Here is a 13126-nt window from a genome sequence, read left to right on the forward strand (position 1 = left end):
GCTGTGCGGTCTCGTCCTGCCATAATTTCTATGCAGGAGTTCAGGCATCTTTTAGTGGCTGGCCGGGCCAATTTTTTTTTTCCTTCTTTTCTTTTCTTTTTTTTCTTTTTTAATAGAAATGAACTAGAGATGCCAAAACAAACCTTTCATATCCTGATCCGAGTGATGGCTGCTCTGTAGACAAAGCATTGCATGCTGTGGCCGGTGGAGTGGTTTGGATGGTTCCCTATCATCAAAAAGGAGGGCAGTTGTGATCTGCTTTATTTGAATGCAAATTATGCACGGCCCCTGGGTTGCTGGCGGCCAGCCAGTGCTGCCCTCTCTCTTGGGCAGAAGCCTGGCATCCTTGCTTAGTCCTGCTCCTCAGCAAAATGCCTTAGGATTTGTGCTCACAAATTTCCCCCGAGCAGTGGGGGTTTTTCAGTGAAGAACAGTGGAAATAACTCTTTACTCCCAGCCTCTAGAGGTCTTCATTTTTTCTGAATACGGGAATGAATGAACTGAGTTGAGGTTTGAACTAGATTTAGATTAGTGCGGAGCACATGCTGTGAATAGAAGAGCCCTTCAGAAGCTGATGTTTCTGTCCACAGGGTGGGGGCGGGTGTTCAGCTGAACAAATTGTTCACTTTGGCTTCTTCGCAGGCAGAAATGTTATGATCGGCTAATGAGATTGTTCTTGAGCCTTGTGGGGTTTTCTCTTCCTCCTTTGGAGCTGTCATGCAAGTGTATTTGGCAGATTTTAACTCTTGCTCCACCCATAGATCTGGTTTTGCACTGGTCTTAAAAAGAAAGTATAAAAGCTTGGTGGTCTGTTTGTAGAGGGTTAGAGCAGAGGAATGAATTTTAAGACTATATGGGGACAGGAGCAAACTAGAAAAATAGCAGCTGAGTTGGGTGCAAATCTCTTTCTTCTTTTAGTGAGGCACAATTAAAGATCATGAGAGCAATTGAAAAAGTTGCAAAGTAGTTGCAAATTTGAAAAGTAGTGCTTGGGGGATGAAGCTTAGAGTATTGTTGTCAGAATTGTGTATGTGAGCAGAGCACATGGCTTTTTACTTGGGCTTGTCCTGGGTTCCCAGGGTGTGTAAGCCTTGTAAATGCTGTGCCTAGCATGGACTCTGAAAGCAAGTGTCCTGATGTTTTACTTTATTTTCAGTACTGACATTTGAGCCCCTCAAAAGATGAGCAGAGAAAGGGAGTGGGGAACTTTTTTTAACCTAGTTTTAATGCTAATGTTTTTCAGTTTCCGGTGAATCAACAGGAGTTGATTTAACCTTAAGATGTCTCTTGGCATCCCGCTATTGTTCAGGATTAGGCATTGTACCAGTATGGACATGAAGCATTGCATCGCATTCGTACTACTAAACTTTGCCCTGGGGCTGCTGCCTTGTGGTAGGTAATGCAAGGAAAGCAGGCAGAATTAATATGGACGATTTGCCCTTTAATAGAGTTGACAGCTGAATGTCATAAACTGTCGTATTTGAAACTGCTTTTGTGGTCTGTTGGCAGGTTTTGTCCCTGCTGAAAATCCCAGGTGGAAATGGGAACTCAGCTCTGGTGTGCACTGTTTTTGTTTGCTGTAGCTGGCAGCAAGATCCCTCTTCTAGTTAAGAACAGTGAATTGCATCAAGTGCTGGTACTTGGGCAGCTCTCAGGAAGGCACGAAGTGCACCTCTGAGCATTTTGGCAGTGGTGGGACGTGTTGAGTACAGAGCTGGGAAGAGGAAGGCAGCTTGTGCAGAGATTTTGGAGCAGAATCAAAATTCGGGATGGGACTGTGGCTTCCTGCAGTTGCAAATTGGCTGGCATAGTCTGAGAGATGTGTGTAACTGATGATGAGATCATGCACGTGTATTTTTTCTTGGTTCCTCAGGGAGAGGACAAGTGCATGAAGGGCCATATGAGGCCAAAAGCAGGTTGTTACCAATCCAGAGCCAACCAGCTGGGATGTTAGGAGCAGTTCATGGCAAACCAGTAGCACCCAGCCTGTTTTTCTGACAAACCCCCCTGACAGAGCCAAAACCTGGTAGACCCACAAGGGATGAATGTGGACAGCATCTCCAGAACAATCCCAGGTTTTCGGTGTGGGCCATGCCTTTGGTGGGAAAGGATGTGGTATGCTGGGGTAGGACTCTTGCAAGTCAACATGGGGGGTGGGATCAGACAATCCAAGAAAAGGAGAATTTGGCCATATAGCACAAGAGTGTTTCAAGATGGAGACCTCCATGAAGAACCAGCTCCGTGCAGACAGTCTTGCAGAGGAAGCTCTATGGGATATTGTTGTACAATCTCCACTCCCTTCCTTCTCCCTCAGATAGTGAAATGTTGACCCAGCTGTGTCTTGGCTGGGTGTTAAGAGACTAAATCCTTCTCCCCACAGCACGGCACATTCAGGATTGTCAAAGTGGAGCCCCAGTTGTGGGTCATCTGGCAAACATCTCCTGATTCTCAGTACTGAAGCCTCATTTGCTGGACAAATACTTAATTGTCTTATTCAAGAAATGTCCTATACTGTACCTCTTGGGGTCTGTCCTAATGCCATGGTGAGTCTCCTGCATGAAATCACCTAACACCTTTCCAGCTTGCCTCTGGCAGGTGAGAGAGGCTGAGGTTGTGTGTCTTTTGGGGGAAGGTCTTGAAATCTGGGGCTTTGGACTAGACCTGCTGACCTTTGGTGATTTCTTCCATCGAAAGCTGCATCAGAAGGGGGAGAGTAAATATAGAGCAGCCTCTGTGTTGATAGGTGACTGCATTTCAGGGGACAGAGAAGCCCCTGGGGATAGGCCAGTAAATAGTGGAGGAGGGGAACCATATGGAAAGTGCCTGGAAAGCTGCAGCTTATTGCCTCGTGTTGCAGCATTAATCTGTATCTGCACTGGAAGGGAGAGGCCGGCAGTGTCACGGCCGAGGACTTCCAGATCTTCTGCATGCCCCTGGGGTGTGCCAGCTCCCCTGCCCTCTGCCCGGCATGGAGGCAGGGCAGCTGTGGTGCAGCAGAGCCGGCAGCGCCGTGCAGCTCACCATAGGCTCGTGCTTCGTTGCCGAAGGCGTTTTCTGGTTCACTGTGAATCTCTCCCATTGCTATTTCACCGTGCAGGCTGCTTGGCTGGGTGAAAAGTTTTTCAGTGTTCCTGTGTGTCGCATTTCTCTCTCTTCTTGGCATCAACTCTTTCTTTCAGCGCGACCTGTTATTCCTCATTTAACATCAAGATGATTTGGGTTTGCTGAAGTGCACTGGGTGGCAGAAACAATCTCAATCCAGACCCCTGCGGCTGTTTCTCATTCATTATTGCTGACTCCTAGAAGTGGTTCTGATGCATAGTTCCCCTCCAGCCTGTAACTTTCCAATCTGAAATCTTTTAACTTCATTTTTTTGTACTGCTCCGTGTCATTATCAGGATGGTTTAGCAGCAGCTGGTGGATCTGCTCTGTTCACTTTGCAGCTGGGCCTTTAGTAGGGCAGTCTCCTGGTGAAAAATAATTCTGCTAATCTCTAATTCCCTCAGTTGGTGCCATCTCTGTCCACCCTGTTGGCATTCAGCTGTATGGATTCAGCAGAAAGCAAGACAGACTGATGGACGGCAAGGGCTTCTCACTACCAATTGCTTGGTAGAGGGAGGCAATGCAGCTTCTCTGAGGTCCAGAAGAAGCAAAATAAACGTGTGTCTGGTAAGACTTGCTGGTACAAAACCAGCCAGCAGCAGGGAACTCTAATGGGCCGGAATTTCCTCTAAGGCAATATGTAAAACCTGCTCGTGGGAGGAGGGCACGGGTATGCTGTTCCGTGGAAGTGACAGCTTTGACTTGATTTTTATGCATTGGCTTGGTTTAAGCACATATCAAAGTTGGAGGTTGTATTAGGGAGGGCTTATCTATATGGAACTTGTACAGCTTTTACAGCACCATGGCTGAACCGGTTCTAGCACAGGTCGTACTGATGAAAAAACATCGACCGAGGTGTTGCCGTATTCATTGGCAGGGCTGTATTTATATTGCTTATTTAAAAAAAAAATAATAAAATGAGAGCACACGCCCCTTTCTGAAATAGCTGAAGCCAAGCTCTGTGGTGCGTGGGGCTGGTTGTCCTGCCCCTTGTGGCTCGCTGGGCCAGCGGGAATGAGTCACCTTTCTGTCCCGTTGGCTCATCCGCCTCTGAAACCGGGACACTGCTGCCTGGCAGGAGCACCTGGCTGGTGGGTTTTGTTTTCTGGAGTTGACTTTGCCATTTAGGATAACTGATTTTAACCCACAATTGCCTGTTTTTTACTTAGGGAAGGACTGGAGCCCATCCCAAGCCTAGCCCTTGGGCTGACGTAACACAGGATTTATTTTTCTTCCCCCTGCTCTTCTGCAGGCTCATGAAACTAACCGCTGTTTTCTAGGAAGAAGTGTTTACCTCTGAGAATTTGTCATGTTGATAAAGTTTCTTCCTGTAGTTTCCTAAAGGCTGTGTGTTTCTGCTGGAGAGGCGGGCACAGTACAGCACGTGTGGGAGCCTGGCACCATGGGGCAGGAGCTGTTGGCACTGCTTTGAGGCTGCAGCCATAAAGGGCAGGACTTGAGGTCTTCTGCCACGGATGGGGAGAGGTATCCCGTTCTTCCCTCACCCCCTTCCCATGAAGCCCTGCAGCCTCCCACGGTATTTATAACCCTGTGGGCTGAGCTTGGCTCGTCTCCCTGCTTGTTCTTCCTCCTCCATTCCAGCCCTCTTGGGCACTTTCCGGGCATGTGCAGGTTTCCTCCGCGCGAGGAGACGTAAGGCTGCTAATTCTGCGCGCGCGCAGTTATTTGCAATAAGCACCATCTGCTTAAGTTTGCAGGACGCTGTCCTTGTCGGTCAAGCTGAGTGCCACGCCAGCTGGGTGCATGCAGGCGAGGGGCGGCTGTCGCTCCCGCGGCGGCGTCTGCTGTGGGCGCACACCAGTGCCTGCAGAAGGGGAATGAGCCTACCTGGGAAATTGTTTTTTAAAAGGATCAGGCTCCTAAATAATTCATTTTCTGTGCTCTTTACTGAGCTTACCCTCCTGTCCCAGCTGGAGCGGCTGTCCTGCCTGTGTAGCAGCAGGGTGAACGGTTTTCCCTTGGAGGATGCAGGATTTAACTGCTTTGCTGCTGGTCACGTTACTCCCTGTGCCAGCTTTGCCTCTTGAAGTACAGGACCACTCTCGGGACGAGCCACGCAGTGCGCTTTCAGCGACACAGCTCTCAGCAGCCATCTGGCCATCCCTTCAGTATTCTTGTTCAGCTTAATCCAAAACCCGTTTTGGGCAAGTGCAATAAACTCCTTTATTAATCATCACGTTAAAGTCCCTAATGTTTAGAAAGAAAGGAAGTGGGTTTCCCTCCCCCCAGAGCAGGGTGTCTGGTTGAGGTTTCAGGTGACTGCTGGCGGTGGCTGCAGCAACTTCAGATCCTGTATTTTGTGCATGGTTGCTACTTTCTAGTGCTAGTCAAGAAAATAATTGATCTTGCAAAATACTTGTATAGAGATTAAAGTTAAAGAAGCTACATGGCTTGTTATCCAAAAGCTGATCTACATGAGGAAAAAACATGTATGTTGCTGACAGCACATTGCAGCAAAGGGTGTAATTGAACAGGCTCTGAAAAAGGCTTAATTCTAAATATAGAGGACCACACTACGCTCAATACTGTTTTGGAAAGTGTGGCTGAGCCATCATTATGTATCTTCCCCTCCTCCACCTATGCCGCAGGGTGTCAGAGGATGAAGTATACGTTACTGTGTTTCGCTTTCTTGGTTTATTTTTGGTTTTAAATCCAGTGGGTTTTCTGGGGTAGGATGTGTCCTGATTTTAAGGTAAAGAGCAGGTCTGCTGCTGCTTACGCTGCCATGTCACTTAGGAATCTAAATGGGCGTAAGGTGATTTTTATAGTTAATGTCAATTTCTGTGTAATCTGAGCAAAAGAATGAGATGTACTTAATGGAGCAGGCCAGTATTGTTCCAGCAGGTATAGGTGCTTTATAATGTTGCAGAGGCAAGCAAGGGAGCTGGCAGTTTGGAGGTGCTCTCAGCAGCTTATGATATTTCTAAAAACAATTCCCAATGCTACGTGGATCGCCAGAGAGCAAACCGAAGCCTGCTGAGATCTGTCTTGGAGTCCTAAACTTTCTAGGGATCTGGATAGTCTATTGCATCCACAGATGCTGAAGATGCCATAAGAGCAGACACAGCCATTGCAGGGGTCTTTCCTGGTTTTAAGCTATAAAAACGTTGAACTCTTCTCCAGTGAAATTGTTCTTAGCTTCTGAAATGAGAGTATGGTAGAATTTCACTGAAATTTGGCTGGCAGAGAAATAATGTGTTCTGGAAAGTCCTGGGGGAAACTGCGACGTGAAAACGCTGTCAATCTCGTGGGTGATTGAGTCAGAGCAGCGCCGCTTTTCCAGTGATGCTCAGAGAAACATCTCTGCGAGATAAGGGAGATCTGCTGCCCAAACACCGCTTTTCTGCCATCGGGTGTCGTGGAGGGGATTTCGTGCCATTTAGGCTCAGACTGGAGATCCCTTGTGGGGAGGAGGGACCATAAAGCTTGCAAGGCGTTATCCTTCTTGGAACAGAGTACAGCATGACTGGACCGGAGATCTGGATTAGAGCTGCATGATCGGGTGATGCTGGGGTGGTGTTGGCAACTGCTCAGCCCATTGTAAACCAGATTAACCCTGTGGTCACTCTGCCTTGCTGGTAGGGTATGTCAGACCTTTACCTGGCCTCGGTGCTCAGCTGCCTTTTGTCTCGGGCTCTGCTGACTGTATCCTCAGTGTAACTGATGGAGGATTAAGAGCTGGTCTTGCTGTGGCATCCATCTATAATAAATATGAAAGTTTCCACCGAACATAAGATCAGTGTTGTTCAAAGTAGAGCAGGCACTTTACACAGGGAAATATTTCAGAGCGAAGGATGTAAGCTCCTAAAGGTGCTTTGAAAATGGTCTTGGAGAGGGCTGTAGGCAGCAGATACAATTACCCATTTCGGTGGAAATCTGGCCTCATCTAAATTGGCACTGAAGCAATGTCGCCCACGCAGCCGGGAGGTCCAGCAATAATATGGAGAACGTGTCTTGTTCTAAATTTGTGGGTTTCGCTTGCAGTTTGAAGGAACCAACTCCTCCTTTTCAGGGTATTTCTATTAGCTGATTTGAAACTTGTAATAACCCTGGTGCATTTTTTTGGTTTTGTTTTTTTTTTTTTAGGCAAGTGCATTTGGTAGCAGTACGCCTAAATAAGGGCAGATGCATAGGAGGTGTAGATTTTTCTAAGAACTTGATTATTGCTGTTGCTTACCATCTCTGCAGCTGGGGGTGCTTCAGTAGTAAATCTCATTTACCATGTGCTGCTTTTGCTATAATGGCTGGTTTCAGCTTTGAAACGGGTTAATCTCAGCAGAAGACTTATTGGTTAGATTTTGGAAGAAAAATCTGGACATTGCGGTGGTTCCCATGCCCCGTGTACTCTTGCTGGGTTCAAAAGTGCTACAGAAGGAGGGGGAGGTAGACAAAGGGAATTATTTTGTGATTAATTTCTTAATTGCCAAACATGCAGATGTGGCAACGGTTTTGTGCAGTGGCACTGGATTTGTGCATGCACTTTCTGCTGATGCTTTGTTTCTGCACCACGTTGTGGTTTTTCTTCCTTTCTGGGTAGCCGTAATATTTATCCACCAGAATCAGGATGCTTACGATATATTTTCCTAGTATTATGGCTTTTAATGTGGAAGAGCGGAGCCATGGATTTATACGTACCTTACCATCTTTGTGTTCCTTTCTGCCCTGCAGTGTGGTAGTAGAGAGTAAGGGTGGTTTTGTAACAGTTGACTGTAAAATGCAATGGTATAGTCCATGCACTAGTGAAAGCATGTTTACGCTCCTGCAGAACCGTACTTTGTGTTCGCAGCAGAGATAAAGAAGGTAGGAAATCAGTCAAGAGTTGCAAAGTGTGTGGGTTCCCCCATGCACCCACATGTGCTCGCCTTCTCTCGCATTGCGCCTCTGAGCCCCGGAGGAGTTGTTCACTTGGTAATTTTCTGATGTTTTTTCCTGGTTTTGTTTGCTCAGTCAAGCCATCAGATGCAGAAATCAAGTTTACTGTTGCCCGCTTTCCTTTGCAACACCTCGTTGCAGGGGAGCAGCTTGTGCAAGGTGCTGTTAGCTCTGTTGCTTGTCTCCAAACAGTGGTTACTCTTAAAACCAAATGATGGTGTGTTGTGAAACTTGCCACTGAGTTTTAATTGTGGCCATGTGGTATGCGCTGGTTCAGGCGTATTTTGTGACTGATGACAGAGGTCTTTTTTTAAAGAGGCTATGTCGAGGAAGGGAGGGCAGATGGGTTTTGTTTTCTCCAAGACTTGGAAAAGTGGGTCTGGCAGATGTGGCCAGGTAGGACTGGAGCTGCTGGTTCAGCTAAGCGTGGAATAAAATCTTAACGCTTGCATAGGCAGGACTTCAATCACTGGGTACCAAAAGTTGTTTTAATATTGCTCTGTGGAGGCATGGCTTTTATAGCACGTCTGTAGTTTGGTTGGTAATTATTAGCAGTGGCTAGATGGTATCAGTCATGCCATTCAGTATGTAGCTTTTGATCTATCTGTCAGTTCTGCTAGGTTTTTTTGTGGACTGTATAATTAAAATCACACTCAAAATAATCCCCCCTTCCCCTCTCTGTTTTTCCAGGAGGCGAAGGGCAGAGTGGAGATGGGCAGCAGACCGTGCAGCCATCGTCAGTCGCTGGAATTGGCTCCAAGCCCATGTCTCGGACCTGGAATACCGAATCCGGCAGCAAACGGACATTTACAAGCAGATTAGAGCCAATAAGGTGAGGACCAGGAGTGCGTTTGGATACATGTGATTTTGCTTTGTCTGCCTCCTAATCGGTCTGTCTTCTGATGCAGTGGGGAGTACATCTGCAAAGCCTGATGCTTCCCCCCCCCGCCCCGCCCCGCATCTCTCAAAAAGCGTATTGCACAGTTGTGACTAATTGTAATGTTATTTGGCATGGGCTGAGTGTAATTCTTTTCCCTGGTTCAATACGGTAACATGAAGAGAGTAGTACCTTACTTGAAAGTCAGGCTTGCTGTTCCCCATCATTTGAGCCTTTGTCTTTTTTATTTGATTTTTTTTTATTTTTTTTTTTAAATATCTTCCCATTCTTTCTTTTCGGGAGTAGCTGAAGATGGGGATAAGGAACAACCTAACAAGAGACTTACTGGGGAAGGGAGGGGACCGTTGAGGAAGTTAGCTTCAGATGCTATCACATAGCACAGGCTTAAAATTGAGTCTGTATCATAAAAAAAGACTGTTTCTAGGTGATGACCTTTCTCTGTGGAAGGAATTATTTTTTCAGACTTGCTCTCAGATGGCGGGAGAGCGGGGGAGAGCAGAGAAGGGATGAGGAAGGAATTGTTACCAAGACTTGTTCAGGCATGCACGTCTAAATGTCAGGCCTTGGAGGGAGGAAAGTCCGGAGTTTGTAGCAAGAAGGCTCATGGTATTGCATCAACTTACAGATCCTCAGGAATTCAGAGTCTGGCAAACACTTTTCCCAAGATGTGTGGAGCTCTGGGGGTGGCGGGGAGAGAGGCTTCCAGGCGGGTAGAAAGCACAGGCAGGGGAGGGAGACTGGACTTTTATGCAGCTATGTAGAAAAACAGGCTAATTGAGTGAGTGAGGGCTATAAATGGCTAGGTGGAAGAGCATGGCTTGCTGAACAGAATACATTACTGAGATTAGAGCAAAAGGTTTCTAGGAAGCGAACTGTATGTCATATTAATGAACCGGTTTCAGAAAGAATCATCTTCCTTCTGTCTTAAGAAAGCCAATCATGCAAGATGGTTTCTAAGATGGTTTCTAAGTATAAAATACAAAATAGCTAAACGTTTATATGCTAAAAGTTAAGTAATTGAAGAAATGAGAAAACTCATCTAATGAAGTGGAAGATTCAGTGCTTTCACCAGATGATGACAACTTGACAGACTGGTGAAATGGCCTGATAATGTCTACAAGCATCCCGTATGTTTTTATCTAAGGTTGCAGTCGAGGTCTGAAAGGAGAACATCACGGTATTGTGTCAAAGTTGAAAAGTACATCTGAGGTTTCAGTAAACAGGATGTCATCTTTTTTGATTTGTTCAAACAAAAACTCCTCAACTGCGATAACCTGATACATGAATTGAAGATAAAGCATGCCACTTACAGTGGCAGAAGAATTCAGATGTTGAGGATTTGGTAGTGGCTGTTCTGCGTGAACAAGAAAGCAAGTATCAAATACTCCATCTTTCTAATAGGACTTCGTGGAGATCGCTGCTTGCAGCCCGCAGTTGTTGTGTTGGTGTCATTGAGTTCGAGGATGCCTTGTAAAACATGTTCTGTTTTCATCAATGGAAAAACTCAAGTAAGATTCATAAAAGCAGCTTGGGACAAGTGTAGGAGACTAGAGAGACGAGTGCATGTTTCAGTAATACAAGAGTCTTACTGGAGTGGATTTGGCTTCAAATTGTACAAGGACAGCAATGAAAGAATTTGGAGACACCTTGTTTTTTCTATCAACATAACTCTAACTTATTTGGCCATAAGGAGGTTAAAATGTAGCTGCTGCAGAAATTCAAAGCTGCTAGTCTACTTTATTCTTTTTTTAGATTAATTACCATTATATGTTAAGGTTTGCATCCCAGTGTACTCTTCAAGAAAGATGCGTTGCTTTGTCAAATCAAAGCAAGAGAAGGACCAGGCAGTTGAAAATAACCTCCTAGTTTGAAGGTACACTGCTGCCTGAGTGTCTCAGCAGTAATTGTGTTTTCAGCACATTTGGATCAGCTCAGTTGGAGCCTGGTGAGATGCAGAGGAAAACAACTAATCAGTGAGCGTGTGTTCAAAGTTAGTTGTAAAGTACTGTGTTTTCTGGTGCTTAAAAATAGCAGGCTATTTTGTGTTGGCTTTGAAGAGCGTGTACAGTTAATTTAAGGGACTAGATACCCATGAAGGTAATAAGGTGGTTTTGTTTCTTTTCACAAATGTGCTTTGTTGGGCCTTTTTGAGATGGGGTGTGGCACGGTGCTCGTCCCCCCCACGCAGAGTCTTTGCACCTCCCTGCATGTGTGGGTGGCAGATGCTCCATGTTTGGAAAGGAGCAAACAGCATTTTTTGTCTCTTTCTGTGTCTCTTACAAATTTCACTCTTAGATGGAATAAGAGGTAAATTAAGACGAAGGGCTTCTGCAGGAATTTTGTGCAGTGGCAGACTTGGTTGAAATACAGTGACCAAAACTCCTTAAAGACGGGGTTGTTTTGCACATTGTCTTTACAGATCCAGGTTCAACTTGTTCCCAGACCATCCGAGATGGGTTCGCTGTGTTCCCTTCAAGCTTTTGGTCTGATCTGTGTGCAGCCTGTCCCATGGGGAGGTCTGTGCTCTGGTCCGAGCTGCTGAGTCAAGAGAAACGCGTGATGGGAAGGGTGGGATGGGAATTAGGAGGAGCCTCTTGCTGGAAGAATTTGCAGCTCTCACATGAGTTTCCTGTGTCTGCAGTGGATGTCAGGCTTAGGGCACGATGAGAGATGCTGCTGTCCCTGTGTGGGGCTGTTCAGGGCACTCAGTCTCTTTCTGATGTGTCTTAATGTGTGTCAGTCCTCTTCCTCACCCATTAGTCCCTTGGCAGCAGCTGCTGACTTACAGGACTGTGAGACATCTGAGATCTATCTCTATATCTGTCTCTATCTGAGACTTATATGATTGACTTCTCACTAATACTGTAATTAGTGATAAAAATGGGAGTTAAAAAGCAGCAAGCTTGCCCATAAATACTGGAGGGGGCCTTGCTTTTTTCTTTGTTTTGAGAATGCTGGTGAAACACAAGTATTGTGTGACCTTGGAATAATTCAGATGCACTACTCCTTTCCCTTTCCTGAAAGGGAATTGGAAATTTGATGTTGCCCTTGTAATCCCTCTCTATTATTCAGAAGTGTATAAATAACGGAGATTTAAAACTCTTAGAAGCAAAGCAGATAGCTCAAACCCTTGGTAGGAAGATGCCGTCCAACCTGCAGGTCTGTAGGTTCATGGAAGCTCTCTTGTGGGCTAGGAGCTGGGAGAGGACAACTGGCGTGCACGGTAGGTTTGGGCAGTGCAGCTTCTGTACAAGGGCACAGAAAACAAATCTGTGACTGTCACAGGGAAGGCTGTGTTAAGTGTTGCCGCTGCGTCAAAGTCACCGGTAAAGGGACATACTTCTAAACAAATAACCCACAGTATATAGAATTAATTACTGCTCCTTCCTGAGGCATGGAGCAGCTCCCTTCATCCTCTTTCTTTAAACTGAAGGCAGAAGTCGTTGGTGGCTATTTCTGTTCCTGATGCCCATGATTCCCCATGTCATTCTCTCCCTGAGCATATGAGAAGCCCAAGTGCTTTCTGGAGTGTTAAAGGCAGGCAGTTTCCTTGGTTCCAGTTTTGCATTCAGTCCCAGTTTCTCCCTTTTTCATATCCACTGTCTCCTACAGCTGACATCTGCACATGACTGACCTCTTTGCTGAGGCATGCCTGAGGATGTTTCTAGAAGCAATGGCGAAATAAGATAGGTTGCTTTCAGAGAGGGATCTTTCAAGAGTAGAGGAAAAGCACAGCAGTATTTAGACTTCCAGCCTCTCTCGTCCACTAAACATCCTTCTGAGATGCCAGAAAACTCTAGAAAATCGTCATCATGTTTATTCTAGAAGCTAGCTACTCCCTCATTGCTGGTCAGAGGCCAGGTACAGTTGTATTTAGTTTGTGAACTGTTTTTAAATAAAGTATCACTGAACTATGAGCTAGCCCATAGTTCTGGAAAGCCAGCAATCTGTGGTGTAGAAGATTGTGTCAGGGCGTAAGATCAGCCTTACAAGAGACTTCAGTGGCCATGTGCCATGGCATCAGTTGTTCACGCAGTTATATGTAAGATCTGACTTTGTGAGCTTTGAGGGAAGCCTTGTAGCACTCTCCTCTCTCCAGATAATGTGTCCAGGTTCCCTTCCAGGCTCGCTTTCTTGTGATATGCTGTGAAACCTCCAAAATTATTTTCAGACGACTGATCCGCCTGTTAATCTGAGCAGCCCTTTCCCTAGCTCCTTGTCTGAGTGATCACA

At 45.9% G+C, this 13126-nt stretch overlaps 1 protein-coding gene across 4 annotated transcripts in view; it reads left to right on the forward strand.

Annotated features, from left to right (window-relative positions):
* The window catches only part of KANSL1 (KAT8 regulatory NSL complex subunit 1), a 101310-nt gene that overhangs the window by 61684 nt on the left and 26500 nt on the right, over positions 1-13126 (forward strand). For all 4 annotated transcript variants that reach the window (XM_075036284.1, XM_075036286.1, XM_075036283.1 and 1 more), the window contains exon 3: positions 8686-8827. In XM_075036284.1, coding sequence (XP_074892385.1) covers positions 8686-8827 — 142 coding nt within the window. The remainder of the gene's footprint in view (positions 1-8685; positions 8828-13126) is intronic.

The sequence above is a fragment of the Buteo buteo genome, chromosome 9 (assembly GCF_964188355.1).
Source record: "Buteo buteo chromosome 9, bButBut1.hap1.1, whole genome shotgun sequence".
NCBI classification, from domain to species: Eukaryota; Metazoa; Chordata; class Aves; order Accipitriformes; family Accipitridae; genus Buteo; species Buteo buteo.